This window comes from Schistocerca serialis, chromosome 1, assembly GCF_023864345.2.
Source record: "Schistocerca serialis cubense isolate TAMUIC-IGC-003099 chromosome 1, iqSchSeri2.2, whole genome shotgun sequence".
Lineage (NCBI taxonomy): Eukaryota > Metazoa > Arthropoda > Insecta > Orthoptera > Acrididae > Schistocerca > Schistocerca serialis.
The window spans coordinates 778,339,585-778,358,410 of NC_064638.1; the positions used below are offsets into that span (position 1 = coordinate 778,339,585).

Genomic DNA, 18,826 nt, shown 5'->3' on the forward strand with positions numbered 1-18,826 from the left:
TGTTTATCTACCTACCACATAAACAGTCTCTCTAGATTTACTATAATAGATTTTGCTGTCATTCTCATGTGCAAAATGTCATTGCAGGAACTGCACATTGTGCAAATATGTACCCCAGTGCCCCAAATGATCCTCCGCAGCTTATAGCAGCAAGGAAGAAGGTTGGAAATCTCATAGGCAAGTGGCTGCTGCAGTAGGATTGAATAACTGGTTGAAGAACATTTGGTAAATGGCTTCTGGTTGTACATAATTCTTGTGGAGCATCTGCAGTAAAAGTGAATGCTTAGACTATGGATGAAAAAAGCTTTTGTAATTATTTTGGCAAACTTTTTTTTTTCTTTTTATTCTGGAGAATTAGACTGCATAGATTCTTGGTGCATGGCATTCATTGTCCATTGCCTGCATGCTCTCTGTTACTTGTCTGCAAAGACAGAGCTGTGATATTTTGATATTTGAAGTCAATAAATAATCTGCATGTTCTTTTAAGCCAAAGATAATTTCCTCAGATTCCATTAATGGAAAGAATGAAATAATATACTATGAATCACTGAAAAAAAAAAAAAAAATTGGTGTTAAACTACCAGATGCAGGTTGTGACAGTGATTTACGTATGTATATGGATTCATATTAAAGTAATAAGAAAAACTATAATTATTTAATTTTTATTGCTCCCTGCCCCCACCTGCCCAGGTCTCTCTCTCTCTCTCTCTCTCTCTCTCTCTCTCTCTGTCTCTCTCTCTCTCTCTCTCTCTCTCCCCCCCTCCCCCTCCCCCCACCTCCCCCTGTGTGTGTGTGGGGGGGGGGGGGGGGTGTTGGCATACACTTGTGCTTCTAATAAGTACTCATTTATTTTAATATTTGACTATTTTATACATAATTCTATTTGATTTCATGAGAGATACAAATAATTTATAATAAAGTTTTGACAGTTAAGATGATAAATACAACTACCAACAGGATTAAGTATTTTTGAAAGAACTATTTTCACTTAGTAATGCTTTATGGTCTGTATCATACCAGTGGATTATAATGTACAAGAAACAATTGAATACTGTACAATAAAGTAAAAAAAAAAATCTTTAAAATGATGCTTTGTGTTCATTTTGTTTGTTGGTGCTTAAAAAAGAAGACTTAAGTTTTGACCATAAAATAATTACGGTAAAAAAGTTTGTGGAAACCAAATTTTCAGAGATCATTAAAAATATTTGGTTCACAGCACATAAGAAAAGATTGTAGATGATCAAATGGTATGTACTAGTATATTTTTTGCTCATATTTAACCAGTCCTCATTTGAAGCTACATCAGTAACGTATTGATTGAAACCATAAAGTTACACAAAATGGAATGAACTACATGAATTGCACTGGATCATCTTATAAAGACCTGGTAGTATATTTCAGCATATAAACACTTTATACAGTATATTTATAGTATGGATCTTGTAACAGGCATTGATAAATCACAAGTGGTCAATCTTTTAACTGTATTGTCATACCAGCTTCTCTACAAACCATATTAGCCATAAAGCTGCATCCATAAAAACAACTCATGGGAAACAGTTATGAGTCTCGTCGGCCATTCCTTAATTTTTAGTCATGAACTAGTTGTAAACATTACAAGGAAAGGCCAAGGGAATCATTAATAGAAAAAGTTTTGTATCATTGTACTATAGGAAATTGATATCCGGTTGAGCTTACTTTTGGTTAATATGCACACAGATTTTGGATGGCACATTGTCATAGCTAACAGTAATAGCATTTGAGTTACATTTAACAATAATACTGTGGCGTATTCTTTCCTGTTGTGAAGTGTACTTAATTCTGCATTGTCTGTGTGATGCCTAAATGACAGTAGAAAGTGGTTTCACAAGGGGGAGATGCTAATTAAGATAGCACTGTGATCCATAATAGTATTTTAAGAATAATACAAAAGGTGTTTGTGGTACTAACTTAATGTTACCAAAAATGAGTCTGCACACAGTGTGTTAAATGCAGTCTGAAAGGAAATATGGTGTGTTATCAGTACTGCTACTTGTGTTCCCAAAATTATAAGGCACACAGTGTACACACATTTCCAGGTATATTCTATAAATTAACTCAGTTTCATAAGAAGACTATACTGACACAAGAAGAGTTCATCGTGATTGTCAAAATTATTTCTGTTGGTAAAAGTAATGTTACATTTTATATGCTGTTAGCTCTGGCACATAAATAAAGTTTTGGGTACAAATTCATTTTGCATGCAGAAATGGCAAAGACAAAAAACATATTCACTTAGAGGAGAAAGCTCAAGGCTTCATATTGTTACATAGTTTCTGCCTTGGTGTAGGATTTGTGTGATCAAGAACAAAACTTACAGCTGACATCTGTTCGTGAACGTATCACATTTTACAGATGAATTATAAAGCAGTACTATACAAGGTAACACAGTCTATTCAGAAGTAAATAACATTTGGATTAATCAACAAAAATAAAATACATTTCTTTCTACCTAGGTCTGGTAAACTTTAAGTCAGGAGTCCTCTGTTTATATACTACGTTTATATTCACTTTTTCACTTGTGCATCTTCACATAGATATAATAGACATCTAAAGGTATTCAGTGATCTTGATAATACTGTACAGTTTCACCAGCTGGCATGTGAGACTCAATATTGTTAAGTTTGACTTAACTTTGTTTATAGTACATAAATCGGTTTATTATAATAAAGCAGTTGTGTAGAAGAGAGGACTTTACCAAACACTCCAAATAAATTAATTTTCTCTTGATTTGTGCATTAAGCTTTCTCAGACATAAAACTACCTGTTTGAAAAATATTACTGCGTAACAGTAAATACATGTAGATCAAAAGGTGGAAACCACTCCAGCGGATGTATTTACTTGGAACGTTGTCACTTCAGCTACTGCTGTATTCAGTTATGTGACTGGGACATAAGAGCAAGTAGCTGATACGAAGATGATTCTCCTCCAGTTCAGCAGAAATGTTTAAAGATGCTTATATCAGTGCATCCACACATTTGTAACAGAAGAAAATGGTAAATCTTCTATTGCAAAATATACTGATTGAGCATGGCAGCTAGGAGCTCCACTGAAGAGGCTCCCTGTGCCAGGATGATAGGCTCAGTACCGTGGCCTGTGGTGGTGGTGATGGTGGTGATGTCGTCTCTTCTCAGCAGCTGCAGCAGCTACGGCTGAAGGTTTTGGAGCCACATCAGTTACAACTAGTTCACTGCCATCACGTAGACCTTCCCGGTAACCAGTTGGCTCATCCAATGTTTCTTTGCGCCTCAGTGGATCGTGCCCAGCTGCTGTTTGATGCAGATTTTCCCACGCTTGGCGATAGTAACGATTGAGCCCACCACGACTCTCTGAGCCTGACGAGTCAAATGATGCTACTGTGTTGCAATCAGGTGAGGCTCTATGTCGATAATGTTTAGTACTGTGGCTCCTATGTAAATAAATAGTCACAGATAAGTATCTCATATATTATTGGTAATGGAGATATTTTTTAAAAAATTACGTCAAAAATTCATATTTTACAAATCTTAAGTGCATGAAAGTCACAACTAGTGTTATTTGGAAAGCTTACGAGTAGGTAGTGTTCTAATTACACACCACCTGATTGAAGATGAAATAAATTTCAGTGTCTGATTGGGCCCAAAATTTGTTTTAGTATTTATAGACAAAACAGTTATAGCAGTTGATACTTATATCTTGTATTACTGTGGCCAAAGTAACTTTTTGTCTACTTTAAATATAAGTGGTTATTTTCAAGCACTCATTATGCAGAGGACTTGTTGACCAGCAGGGATTTGCAACAGTTCATGGTATGTCATACTGGGGGAAGTGTGGCAGTTGTTAAGGTGCTATACTCGTAAATTATAATTAATTGAAACCCTCAGCTGCCAACAGGTGTTGATATACCTCAATGGGGACAGCTAAAAATGTGTGCCCTGACCAGGATTCAAGCCCAGGATCTCTTGCTTACATGGCAGACGCTCTATCCATCTGAGCCACCGAGGACACAGATGAATAGCACGACTGCAGGGACTTATCTCTTGCGCGCTTCCCATGAGACCCACATCTGTTCTTTCGAGAGCAGTTACTACTAACTTCATATATAGTTAAAGGCTACTCAGCCATTGACCTTTGTCTGTGTGAATGCGCACAGGTTGCCTGAACTCTTACAGGTATCGTCACCTTAGTGTGCATGAGTAATGAGTGGATGGGCAAATATCTATTAGGTGCATTATGTATGTAGATTGTGGACAGTTGGGAATGTGGGTCTCACGGGAAGTGTGCAAGGGATAAGTCCCTGCAGTCTCTTTATTCATCTGTGTCCTCGGTGGTTCAGATGGATAGAGCGTCTGCCATGTAAGCAGGAGATCCCGGGTTCGAGTCATTTTCAGCTGACCCCATCAAGGTATATCAACAACACCTGTCAGTAGCTGAGGGTTTCAATTAATTATCATTTATTCTAGAGAAGCTGCATGGTCATCAATGGTATCTGTTCTTTTGAGAGCAGTTACTATCTTCATATATACTATGCTCATAGTTGGAAGAAGTGTGGTTCAAGTCCTCATCCAGTCATGAAAATGTAGGTTTTCTATGGCTTCCATTTATTGCTTAACCCTTTCATGGATAAAATTCATTTTTTACAGATTTTGAAAATATTAAGGTGATAACGTTTTCTTTTCAGTCCCGTTATTATATTTTCACCACCAAAATATTTTTTAAGTTCTCCATTTTTCACAACATGAAGTGGGACACATATGTCCCATGAACCAATGCGAGATACCTTTTCTGCTGACTGACTGATTTTGTAATTTTATTTTTTTTTTAGCCATAAACTGGAGTTTGTGGAGAATAAAATAACTACAAATTATATATGCATGTAATCTTTTTATTTGTGTAGAGAGAGTGTAAAAAATATTCAATACATTTCAGTTTTCATGATACATGACCAATACTTGCAAAACTTTACATTCCATGAAACTTGGAAATCATGGTGTGGCACAAAGTGGTATACCACAAGCAGTGCAAACAACTTTTGTTCTCAGAATGAGATTTTCACTCTGCAGCAGAGTGTGCGCTGATATGAAACTTCCTGGCAGATTAAAACTGTGTGCCGGACCGAGACTCAAACTCTAGACCTTTGCCTTTCGCGGGCAAGTGCTCTACCAACTGATCTACCCAGGCACGACTCACGCCCCATCCCCACAGTGTTACTTCTGCCAGTATCTCGTCTCCTACCTTCCAAACTTTACAGAAGCTCTTCTGCGAACCTTGCAGAACTAGCACTCCTGCCTTTGCAGTGCAGTCCCGATTTTTTTCTCAGGTTCAGTACAGCCGTCCGTAGACGGCAGCACCGTGCAGAGCTGGGTAACATATATCTCGACACTCGAACTGGCGCTCAAAGTTAGTGGGACATATATGACCCATCAACCATGAAAGGGTTAAGGCAAATGCCAAGCTATGTCCTTTCAGAAGGGCACTTCCAAATCTCTTTTCCAGCCCTAGCCAACCCAAGAATGTACCCCATGTGTAAGGACCTCATTGTCAGTGGGATGTTGAAACTCTGTTGCCCTTTACTTATTTATTTATTGTTGTGTGTCATGTCAGAAAATATAATTACAAACACAGCTAAGTGGGAGGCACAGATGGCTTCAGCAAAGATGGAACACGCCGTAAGCCTACTCTATAAAGTGGAAGAAGAAGAAGAAGAAGAAGAAGAAGAAGAAGAAGAAGAAGAGGAAGATTAAATGGGATTCAACAAAGCTACATCCATGCAGTGGAATATGTTTTATATTGAATACCATGTTTTATCTTCATATGTAGTTTCGACATTGATTTTTATTTTCATTTTAGAAGACTGAAGTGTGTGTGTGTGTGTGTGTGAAAGGCATGACCAGAAAAAAACCACAGTTGACATACAGCTAAGTGCAGACATTCACAACTTTTTTAAGGTGTCCTGGAAAAGTTTCCTTACATCCAGCGTACTAGAGCAATAGGCCAGTGATAGTTTTGCAGACAGTGTACTTCTGTAACATGAAAATAAAACCAGCAGTAATTCAGATATGATATGAGGTTTCTGGTAGAAGCGGTACTGAGGGGTAAATAGACCAATTAATTTTTCCTCTGTAATGTGAAATCTCTTTTCCTTGATAAGTTTCAAAGCTAATAAGTAAAGTTTTCAATGAGTGTTGTTTTTGTGTGTTACTGCCACTACAATTTCTAAAATAACTCAGGAATTTTGTTCATTAAATTGGACTTCAACTGATTTTATTTGTGGAATGTCTTACTTTCACAGTATAATATAAAAAATAATGGTAATATCTTTATGATGAAATCCACATGTTCTGTAATTCCATTCAGGAAAACAGAGTAGAAAGTGTCATCCCATAACTAAACACAAGCATTCAATTGTGAAGCATCCATAAAAGCAAAAGAATTAAGCTTGCCAAATTCTTGGCACCCTCATAGCTCATCCAAGACTGGAAAAAAATGTTCTCCACCCCCACACCAATCATAAGAAAATAAACCCTTTTTATTCCTTAGCGAGGTATGTTGGTGTTCTATATTATCCACTCATTAAAAGTGGATTGAGAATGTCTCTGGAAGCAAGAAACCATTTTTTTAAAGAGAAGACACACTCTTTTACTGTGCTACATACAGAAAAGGGTTCAGACCTTAGTATTATCTGTCTATGCTTTCAGCAACATACTACAAGTTTATCCAAACTTTAACAACTGCTAATCGTGAATTCTTTTGTGATATTTCTACACTGTCCTCCTTGTAACCCCACTGCTTCTCCCTTATATATCCTCCCCCCTCCTCCCCCCACCCACCCCACCCCCTGACCACCCCAGCACAGTGCACCAAACTATAACTTCCGTCATTCCAGGACAGGCACTCATAATGGCTGTCCTTGTGATATGTGAGTAGTAAGTGATTCCAAGCAATCTAAGCACTAACTTTTGAATCTGAACATTTGGGTTTCCGAAAATAAAGTGGGAAAGCGAACTTTTTTAGTATATACGGCCACAATAAAAAGGCCTACACCAATGAAAAGTGGCACATGAAATGTGCAATATAAAGGGTAAGTGCAGACAGGCAGAATAGCTGAAAAAAGTGCTTGTACTGTACCTCACTTAACAGGCACAAGAAGTTGCTAGCTGCTGCACTTATATTGGGTTTGAGAAATAGCCAGCACGGTTGCGATAGCCACGAGAGAATTCACGTCGTCCCACCTGCTGATCGGGAAAAGGCAGAGCGAGGAGTGTGTACCATCTAGACGGCATAGTTCGTGCAGGAGGGAGAGTATTTTTCTTGCCACTAGAACAATAATAAGGGCCTAAGGTTAGTTGGTAGGTGATGGTAATAAGACAGGCAGGGAGACATTGGATTTTGAAAATCCTAGAAAAATTAATATTCTTATATTTAATATTTAACAAAATGAAATTGAAATTAGAATGAAGTAAAAGAAATGATGGATTGGATTGTAGTCATGATCATGCTTATGGCTATGATGAGATGCGGAAAACAAAACGTTCGTAAATGGATACAGAAATTCTGCCACTGTTTTAACAAAACTGATTAAAACAAAGAAAATAGGCAAAATAGAAACTGGGTGCCTTTATTGCCCTTATAATAGGAAAATAACTCCTTTCTGTGAAACCAATGCAATAGACAAAAGAGTGTACAGAAACTATAACATTTCTGTCTTGGCATGGAGTAAAATGGGGAACATAGAAAAATACTAGAATTTTTGAGAGGGGGAGCAAGAGAAGAATGTGGGAGACCAGAAATGAAGCAAATAATGTAGTAAGCAAACAAAATATTTTTGTTGCTGGCTCGAACCTAGTGTTGAGATGTATCATTTCACATTATCTTGTTAAAAGCAAGCTGACCTACTTGCCCATTCCATTCCAAGTGCCCAGTTTCTTTTGTGTCAATATGCATTATGCAAAAGACAGAACACAAAAACAAACCAATCAAAGCTTATGAAAGCAAGTTGTAATGAAGAAAGCACTTAAAACTGATTGACAGTCAAATACATTGGAAAGTAGAAGTAATAGTAATTAATGTAAGGTTATGTGGTCAGATTCCTTTATAGTTTACAAGATGTGATTTACTGCACCAAGCTTTATCATCATTTTGTTTATAAAGAATGTAAAGAAAAATGGTATGTATTAGTACTACAGAAGATGGCAGAATCTCATAAGTTAAGTGATTTGATAAAAAGTATGCTTAGATTGTAGTTTAGTGGAGATAATTCACGAGAGGACATAAGTAATAAGAAAGACAGTATGAGTCCATAGTTTAAGACATTAAGATACTAAAGCCCCAACCAAGATAATTTATAAATACAGCCATATCAACAGCAACAAAGAGTTAATTTTGATTAAAGAAATGTTGAATATAATGCTAGAGTAATGCAATTATTACTTATTTTAAATGGAAGAAAATCTGAAAAAAATTATGTTGGAAAATTAGGATGTGGTATGGAAAACATGAAAGATTTTCAAGCACACAAAATAGCTGTAATTCAAAAGAAAATACCATACCTTCTTACAAGGATGACTATGGTAGTAACAACTGCTGCTAAAAATACAAAACCACCAAATACACCAAGGGCTATTATGGCACCTGTAAAATAAAAACATAATTAAAAGTTTGTGTTATCTACAATTTCTCTCTCTCTCTCTCTCTCTCTCTCTCTCTCTCTCTCTCTCTCTCTCTCTCTCTGTATGTCTGTCTCCCTCCGTGTGTGTGTGTGTGTGTGTGTGTGTGTGTGTAAGAGGGGGGTGGGGGTGGAGGGAGGTATTTTAAATTAAAAAATACATTGTTTGTTTGGCAAGTCAAGCAAGTACACGTGTTTGTAGTTGTTTTACATGTCAGTATAGGTATCTGATATAATTAACTGTAGTTACTTCTCTCTGTTAATGTACACTTGATTGCTCCGAATAAGTAAAGGTTCTTTTTTGTAATGCCATACAGAAAATCAATCAAAAAATTACTCTGTGCATACTTACTAATTGATGGAATCAGAACAGTCAAGAATAGAGCAAATAGACAAATGGGGAGGAAGGGGACTATGTGTTGAATCTGTTACTTTCATACTTACTCAGAGGAGAAACCAAAAGAACAGGGAATCAAGTAAAGAGTTATAAATTGTTGACAGCCAGGAAAGATATGCAAGACAACAAAGTAATAAAAAAACATTGGCGCTCAATATTTAAGATTCAAATTACAGATCTCTAACTACACAAAAATTCAGAAGTGAAATACATGTAACAGAGTGAGGGCTTGAACAGTGAAAAATATAAGAAATAAAAGGAAAGTATGAAAGAGTGTTGAAAGAGAACTGAACAGATAAAAGGATTAATACTTCAAAATTTGAAATATGGTTTGCTTAGTGCATTATTTCTGAAACTATTCAGGTCCACATAGTATGTGCAAAAACAGTGCTGCCTTTTCATGGTTAACATAATCTTAGTTTCAAAAGTTTGCTGATGGCTGCAGCCTTACATTGTAATTAATAATAGTAATAATAATACTATGAAGGATTTTGTCATTTCTTAAATGTTTATGCCACAAAATTGCAGATAACAAATGTTCATGCATTTACATGCAGTCAAAGATACAGGACAATTCTAGTATTACAGTGCATTATAAAATAAAATAAAAAGTATTCCATATTTTGAGAGGTGATAGTATGGATGAAAACATGAAAAAATATCCAGTAAAATTTATACCTTAGAGCTTGTTCACCTACACTACTGAGAAAAACATCTTTTCTACTGAACAAGTGCTTGTAGTTCTTAAGATGCGCATTTTAGAGCCGGTGTTTACAGGTAATTGTTTTCAAGTTTTGATCCGTACTACCATCCATCTAAATATGGAATAGGTAAAAAAAGTTGTCACACTATTGAAGTGACAAAATCATTTTATCCTTTATTTAAAACTGGAACTTTTACCAGTCCCCTCCCTATGCATTTATTTTTATACAGCATTCCAGAATTATTCATTGAAATTCATTTTGATCATTTGCATAACACAAAGAATATAGATAATTTTCTGCTTCCTGTTCAACTAACAGACTTCCCAATGTACACAAATCAAAATCTTCACTAGGCTAAAGATGAGCATGAAGTTAAGACTACTGAAAAAGAAGCTGCATGACCTTGCTACAGAAATGTTTCTACTCACTGGAACAGTTCAAGAAGCATGGTCTGATTATTTAACCAAGAAATTATTGATAATTAGCATTAATATGTAAAACTGACTTTATACTCATGAAAGAATATTGACTTTAGACTGCTGTTCACCTTGTTGTTTATAAATTTTATGCAAGTGAATTGTATTCCTATTCTTGATGTGTCTCCTTTTCCCTAATTTGATGGTTAATAAGTTATGTTACTGATGAATAAATCACTGTTCACTACATATGGTCTTCTATTATTGTTGTGGATTCTTCCGAATTATGCAAAAAGCCAGACCATAGTACTCAAACCAGGATTCATATCTTTTGGATGAAGTGCTCTGAATCTGGATGGAGGCATGGAAATTTGAATCTTACTCCTCTCAAATACAGTGCATAATAATTATGTATAGTATTATTTGCTAAAGTGCTATAGTTTAACTGTGAAAAATTCAAGTACAAGTGTGCATTTGTTTGTTAATTAAAACTTTGCAGAACTATTACAGAAGACTTACAATCCTCCATATTCATGTGTGTGAAGTTTACATTCTATATTGCCTGGTGATGCTGCAATACATTCCTTAAGAAACCTTATAACATCTGTGTAATTATTGCAAATAAAACTAGTGTGTGATTTCACAATGTATGTGTGCTGGGACAAAATCTTCAACAATCAAATCAAACAAAAAAAGCTGACTGGAAAAAAAATGAGGGTAGCCCTTCAATTTTTGTAAATGACCACCATATGGAGCCCTTGAGATATCCTATTGCTATTGTTTTAAAATTTGTCATCTGTTATTGTTAAAAAAAATTGCAGATCATAAATTGGAAAAATAGTTAATTTACAGTGAGTTTTCAAATAAGTAGTGTTGTGAAAAAAATGGAAATTTCATGTGAATGTTCTTGTTGAATATTCTATCAAAATTTTTGTTGAGGCCCAACTCAGAATGCTTTGAATTGGTGTGGTAAAGTTTTGATAATCAGTCATATTCAGAAAAGACTGTTTGCAATTTGTTTGCAGAATTTTTTGCAATTGTGTTACTGTCAGCAATGAAGTCCCTGAAGGTCAGCCAAATTCAGCATTGTGCGCAACATTATTAAAGATGAACGACATATGACTTACAGTGAGATAGAGGCTCTGGAAAATTGAAGACTGAAGTACATTCAATTTGGCATGAATTTTAGCTGTCAAAAGTAACAGTTCCTGAGGGATTGCACGCAGTTTGACTGAAGCTCAAAAACAGACTTGTCTCAATTGGTGCAAAAAAATGCTCAAAAAATTTGATTGAGTACTTGTGATGTCTGTATAAACATCGTAGCAGGAGACTAAATTTGCGTGTAGTTGTACGAGGTGGAAACCAAGCGGCAGTCAACTATTTGGCGTATTCCAAAATAAACCGAAACCAACCAAGGTTACATTGGACATGTTGCGACATTGGTATAGACTATAAACCCATGCTTGAAACATGTCCTTACCACAAATTATCAAAGAGCAGGTAATGCTGAATGGTATATAATAATTTGTTTGCCACAAGTAATTGGGGAAATAGGGAAGAAAACCAAAAAGATCGTATCTATCTTTCATAATACCGATGCCAACTGCCGCACAGCAAGCAATTGATTATCAGATGTGAAAAAGCTTGAAGTTTTGTCCCAGTGTCCGTATTCATGTGATTTATCTCCAAATGATTTATTTTTGTTGCTTTATGTGGAACAAGAAATGCATGGACTTTTCCATCACCTGAAGAAGCTGTTGAGTCGTTCCAAAACCATGTTTAGAGGTAGAGCACAAAATATGTTTCCAGAATTTGCCTCTCCCCCTTCCCCTGCCCCTCTCTCCATGGTATCGGGGCTAGAATAGACCCATGGTTATTCCTTTCCTGTCATAAGATGCAGAAGGAGTTTTGTATTTAGTGATGCTTTTACATCGAGGACTTGGCTATTATCAGGATACCCATCAGTTTTAGCTCCTTTCACAATCTTTCCCTCAGTCTTTTAGGCTTCATTACTTCCATTAATCTTTTAGAGTTTGCCCTGCTCCTTTCTAAATTTCCCAGAAGTGTGGGCCATTTGAGGAAGGGCACCTTACATGGTGGAGAATCTATTCAGCATGCACTGTAATGTTTTGCACCCACTGTTAGAGTGGATTTATGTTTACACCCAGAATCCAGCATGGCAGCCAGTCACCCATGGGGAGGTCATTGTGTACCATCATGATTGTAGCTACCTGACAACATAGGGATCACACTGATGATGCCTGAGCTGTAACCATCTCAAGTATGATGAGGAGTAGGCGCCTGTATAATCCAGACCATCAGGAGTCTGGGCAACAGATACTATGACAGGTAGTCTGTGCTGTGCCAGGTTAGCACCCATAAGGAGAGCCTCCTGTCAGAGTGAGTGGCATCAGCATGGGTGATCAGGAGTGAATTAGATCAAACTCACCCATACTGGTGGCCATGCCAACATGGCTGCCTGGGAGGTTAACAGTTCGCCTAGTTCTTGGTAAGCACCAGATCTGATGGAGAACTTTTTCCATGCCAAAGCCACTGTTTTTTGTTGAGAGAAGATATGGATCTTTTTTGGTCAGAATGTTGGATGCTAACTAATCACAGGCACTTGAAGCCTGTGAAAAGCTTGGGGGTATAACAGTTACCGTCTCTCCTCATAGTAAACTCAAAAGGATTCGAGGTGTCATCTTCCATTGGGACCTAATGCTACAAACAGATGGAAAAACTGCATCCTAACCACAATTTACTGGTTATGAACTGTAGATTAAAATTGAAAAAACTGCAAAAAATTAGGAATTTAAGGGGATGAGACCTGGATAAACTGAAAGAACCAGAAGTTGTGGAGAATTTTAGAGGGAGCATTAGGGAACGATTGACAAGAACAGGTGAAAGGAATACAGCAGAAGAAGAATGGGTAATGTGAGAGATGAAATAGTGAAGGCAGCAGAGGATCATGTAGGTAAAAAGAAGAGTGCTAGTAGAAATGCTTGGGTAACACAAGAGATATTGAATTTAATTGATGAAAGGAGAAAATTTAAAAATGCAGTAAATGAAGCAGGTGAAAGGGAACACGAACATGTACATAATGAGATTTACAGGTGTAAAATGGCTAAGCAGAAATGACTAGAGGACAAATGTAAGGATGTAGAAGCATATATCACTAGGGGTAAGATAGATGCTGCTTACAGGAAAATTAAAGAGGCCTTTGGAGAAAAGAGAACCATCTGTATGAATATCAAGAGATCATATGTAAAACCAATCCAAAGCAAAGAAGGGAAAGCAGAAAGGAGGAAGGATGCATAGAGGGTCTATATAATGGAGATGTACTTTAGGGCAATATTATGGAAATGGAAGAGGATCTAGATGAAGATGCGATGGGCAGTTTGATGCTGCATGAAGAATTTGACAGAGTACTGAAAGACCTAAGTCAAATCTATGCCCCAGTAGCAGACAACATTCTGGCATAACTACTGATAGCCTTGGAAAATCCATCCATGACAAAACTCTTCCATCTTGTGTGCAAGATATATGAGACAGGTGAAATACCATCAGACTTCAAGGAGAATTTAATAATTCCAATTCCAAAGAAACAGGTGCTGACAGGTGTGAAAATTACTGAACTATCAGTTTAATAAGCCATGGCTGCAAAATACTAACACTAACTCTTTAAAGAAGAATGCAAAAACTGATAGAAGCTGACCTCAGGAAAGATCAGTTTGGATTCTGGAGAAATGTAGGTACACACGAGGCAATACTGACAATATGAATTCTCATAGAAGATAGGTTAAGGAAAGGCAAACCTACATTTATAGCTTCTGTAGACTTAGAGAAGGCTTTTGACAATGCTGATCGAAATACTCTGTTTCAAATTCTAAAGGTGGCAGGGGTAAAATACGGAAGTGAAAAACTGTTTACAGTTTGTACAGAAACCACATGGCAGTTATAAGAGTTCAGGGACATGAAAGGAAGCAGTGGTTGTGATGGGAGTGAAACAAGGTTGTAGCCTATCCCCCCAATGTTATTCAATCTGTATATTGAGCAAGCAGTAAAGGAAACAAAAGAAAAATTGGGAGTAGGAATAAAAGTCCAGGGAGAAGAAATAAAAACTTTGAGGTTTGATGTTTGGCAATGACGCTGTCATTATGTCAAAGACAGCAAAGGACTTGGAAGAGCAGTTGAACAGAATGGACAGTGTCTTGAAAGGAGGATATAAGATGAACATCAACAAAAGCAAAATGAGGATAATGGAATATAGTCGAATTAAATCAGATGATGCTGAGGGAATTAGATTAGGAAATGAGACTCTTCCAAGTAATATGTGCGCAGCAAAATAATTGATGATGGTCACAGTAGAGAGGATATAAAATGTAGACTGGAAATGGCAAGAAAAGCGTTTCTGAAAAAGATAAATTTGTTAATATTGCATATAGATTTTAGTGTCAGTAAGTTTTTTCTGAACGTATTTGTATGAATGTAGCCATGTATAGAAGTGAAACATGAATGATAAACAGTTTAGACAAGAAGAGAATAGAAGCTTTTGAAATATGTGCTTCAGAAGAATGCTGAAGATTGGGTGCGTAGATCACTAGAATTGGGGAGAAGAGAAATTTGTGGCACAACCTGACAAGAAGAAGGGATCAGTTGTTAGGATACATTCTGAGGCATCAAGGGACACTAATTTAGTGCTGACTGAAAGTGGGTTGGAGAAGCTGTGGCTGTTCATGTGTGCCAGTCAGTTCATATAACAGTATATAATATCTATCTACTCCCAGACAAATCTATACCATATCACGAGTCATTAGAGCTAGTTGAACAGTTGCCTCCACCCTTTCTCCTACTGGTGGACTTCAATACCCACTATCTTCTGTGAGACTGTCAATCCACTTCGAACAGGGACCAAGTAACAGAGCAGCTAATTTCAAAACTGGAAGCCCACCTCCTTCATACTAGAGCTGCAACACATTCCAGTATGACCCAAGAAACATACTCAGTCGTAGATATTATAGTGTGCATCCTGAGCTTCTCACCCTTAACCCAGTGGTTCATCCACAGCGACCTCTATGTGACCACTTTCATATTTCCTATCACTCTCTTTCTCGACCCACTGACCAATGGAACATGAACCACATGGGCCCCTTTGGAAAGCCAACTGTCAAGCTTTTGCCTCCAAACCAAATTTTGAAAGCAGTCAAGGGAAGGATACCGAAGGAGTGCACAAGTGCACATGATTATAAATGCTGAGGAAGCAACGATACCGAATTCTTCAGGCTATTCCTGACATATTCTGGTGCCATATGGTCTGTAGGATAGCTGCAGCTACCAAAGAGCATCAGAGGGCATTTCAAAGAGACAAGTGGGATCTCTCTATGAAACATTTAATGGCATTCAAGAGACTTTGAGGAAAGGCTTGGCTTTTAACCAAAAAATCAGGAGTTTTGGGGAACACCCCACACCCCATTCCTCTCAAGTGCAGATTAAACTACACCACATTTGCAGCCAACCACTGTCCACTGTAGTTCCTGGCATCTCCCTTGAGAGTGGCATCTGTATTGATCCTGTGGCCATGTTTCTTGGCACATTTCACCAAAGTGTCCATTTGCAGTAACTACCATCCTCATTTCCTGACATGGAAATGCCTACTGGTGGGAAAAACCTTATCCTTCCATGCATAAGGCTTTGAACTGTACAATGTTCCATTTGGTGAACAGAAGATCATTATAAAGAGTATTTCAAACAATGGAAAATCCAGGATGGAATGTAACAATACCAGAGAAGGAAAGTTGCTACTCACCATATAGCGGAGGTGCTGAGTCGCGATAGGCATAACAAAAAGATTCACACAATTATAGCTTTCGGCCATTAAGACCTTTGTCAGCAGTACACACACACACACACACACACACACACACACACGCGCGCGCAACTGCAACCGCAAGCGCAACTTCCACACACGTCTGCAGTCTCAGAGAACTGAAACAACAGTGCAAGCAGCAGCACCAGTGCATGATGGGAGTGTCAACTGGGTGTGGGTAAGGAGGAGGCTGGGGCAGGGAAGGGGAGGGATAGTATGGTGGGAGTGGCAGACAGTGAAGTGTTACAGTTTAGATGGAGGGCAGGGGAGAAGGTGTGGAGGGGGGAGGGCATAAGTAGCAGAAAAGAGAGAAATAAAAAGAACTTAAAAGACTGGGTGTGGCAATGAAATGGTGGCTGTGTAGTGCTGGAATGGGAACAGGGAGGGGGCTGTATGGGTGAGGACAGTGACTAACAAAGGTTGAGGCCAGGAGGGTTTTGGGAACATAGGATGTATTGCAGGGAAAGTTCCCACCTGCGCAATTCAGAAAAGCTGGTGCTGGTGGGAAGGATCCATATGGCACAGGCTGTGAAGCAGTCATTGAGATGAGGGAGATCACATTCGGCAGCGTGTTCAGCAAGAGGGTGGGTGGTCCACTTGTTTTTTGGTCACAGCTTGTCGGTGGCTGTTCATGTGGACAGACAGCTTGTTGATTGTCATGCCTACATAGAATGCAGACAGTGGTTGCAGCTTAGCTTGTAAATCACATGACTGGTTTCACAGGTAGCCCTGCCTTTGATGGGATAGGTGATGTTAGTGACTGTACTGGAGTAGGTGGTGATATGAGGATGTATGGGACAGGTTTTGCATCTAGGTCTATTACAGGGGTATGAGCCATGAGGTAAGGGATTGGGAGCAGGGGTTGTGTAATAATGGACAAGTATATGGTGTAGGTCCTGTTCCCATTCCAGCACTACATCGCCGCCATTTCACCACCACACCCAGTCTTTTAATTTCTTTTTATTTCTCTCCTTTCCGTTACTTATCCCCTCCCCCCTCCGAACCTTCTCTCCTGCCCTCTATCTAAAATGCAACACTTCACTGTCTGCCACTCCTGCCATACTATCCCTCCCGCTCCCCACCCCAGCCTCCTCCTTACCCACACCCAGTCACCACTTCCCTCATGCACTGGTGTTGCTGCTTGCAGTGTTGTTTCAGTTCTCTGAGACTACAGACGTATGTGGAAGTGCTGTTTGAATGAGTGTATGTGTGCGTGTGTGTATGTTTGTCTACTGCTGACAAAGGCCTTAGTGGGCGAAAGCTGTAATTGTGTGAATCTTTTTGTTGTGCCTATCGCAACTCAGCATCTCTGCTTTATGGTGAGTAGCAACTTTCCTTCTCTGGTATTGTTATAAAGAGTATTTGTTAGATAAAAATTGAATCTTATATGTAGTTAATGAATACTTGTACTAGGATTACAAATACTTCATACTGGGATTACAAACATCACAAAAACTTGTGTTGTGTGGGAAGTGGTTTCATAAATTTGAAAATATAGTAATAGTTGTTTGTGTTCAGTGGATATTTTTCCATCTTTGTGAAATAAATGTATTAATGAAATTGCACCTTGTTTAAGTGTTGAACAACATTCTTGTTTAGTTAATTTTGATTTTTGTGAACTTTTTCAGAAAACCTGTTTGCTTCATTAACAAATGCCTCATATATTTCTCATATATGTTTTGTGATAGATCTCAACATGGCCATACACCATAACAAACTTACAGCATACTTACCAAGGTTAAGTCTTGCTCCCACTGTTTCACGTTTCTCCTCAATTACAGAGTGGGCAATGTCAGCATCTGGCAAGCTGCTCTTGATATTTACACTGTCTGGAACTTCATTGTCCTGTGGGCGTGAAGCATCAGGCTGAGGAGTGTTGGCCAAGTTAACCTCATAGCCACTAGTAGATATAGCAGCTGCTGTTGTTCTGCTTACAGGACCGATAACAGTTGGTCCATAAATAGTTGGACGAGCCGTTGGAGCAACATTTGCTGGATTTCTTGTCCTTGCTGGTGGTTTCGTTGCTCTTGTTGGAGGTACTGCATTTGTGGGCTTCACTTCTTCTGTAGTGTGATACATGTCAGAAAAGAAGCATTCTAAACATCATTAATGCAGTTCCCCTTAATAAATCTAAACCTATGTTTAATAATATATTTAAATAAAAATAAATTAAATCTTTCAACTAAGCAACCTATGGAGGTTGCAACAAACAAATAATTTAGATTTTCCAGCCTGTTATGCTGCTGTCATCTGTATTTACTTGATGAACCCAACATTTTGTGTCTATCTGTGCAGGACAGTTTCATGGGAGGTAGACACACTCTCCCCTTCCTAAAGATGTCTTCCTCAGGTGGAAATGAAAATTTGGGCTTACCAAGGAAACCCATTTGAGCAGCAGCCAGAATGTCTTAATCATTGTAATATGTTATTACTGACTATGCTACAGTAAATAACACCAGTTCTCCAAGGTATTACATGGTCAGTAAGTGTTTTCTTGAGCACTAATGTGGAGAGGGATGGAGGTAGCACTTGTGAGAAGTGAATGAAGCAATTTCCTCTCCAAGGAATTATAAATTAGTATCCCCAATGGAACAGGAACTGCTTCATTAATTTTTCTAGCACTAACACCCCAAACATAGATTAGTAAAATCACACACAACATTTGACAAGTGGTAAAATAATGCTGCTGCATGTAGCATTGTTTAATCTCTAAGACTGGCAGTGGCTGAACACAAAATTATAGTAGCCTGAAGTCTTCA

General features: G+C 38.0%; 2 protein-coding genes across 4 annotated transcripts in view; one reads left to right on the plus strand and one right to left on the minus strand.

Moving 5' to 3' along the window:
* The window catches only part of LOC126483164 (putative serine protease K12H4.7), a 120,983-nt gene extending 120,497 nt beyond the window's left edge, over positions 1-486 (plus strand). For both annotated transcript variants that reach the window (XM_050106596.1, XM_050106595.1), the window contains exon 9: positions 88-486. In XM_050106596.1, the coding sequence (XP_049962553.1) occupies positions 88-197 (110 nt within the window). In that variant the 3' untranslated portion in view covers positions 198-486. The remainder of the gene's footprint in view (positions 1-87) is intronic.
* A 302-nt stretch (positions 487-788) lies between these two features.
* The window catches only part of LOC126483138 (uncharacterized), a 256,873-nt gene continuing 238,835 nt past the window's right edge, over positions 789-18,826 (minus strand). The window contains exons 10-13 of one of the 2 annotated variants that reach the window (XM_050106594.1): positions 17,801-18,130; positions 8,569-8,650; positions 7,148-7,336; positions 3,322-3,449 (exon numbers count right to left, since the gene is read on the minus strand). In XM_050106594.1, coding sequence (XP_049962551.1) covers positions 7,186-7,336; positions 8,569-8,650; positions 17,801-18,130 — 563 coding nt within the window. In that variant the 3' untranslated portion in view covers positions 3,322-3,449; positions 7,148-7,185. Of the gene's footprint in view, positions 3,450-7,147; positions 7,337-8,568; positions 8,651-17,800; positions 18,131-18,826 lie in introns of both variants that reach the window. The other variant, XM_050106593.1, reaches the window with a different exon arrangement.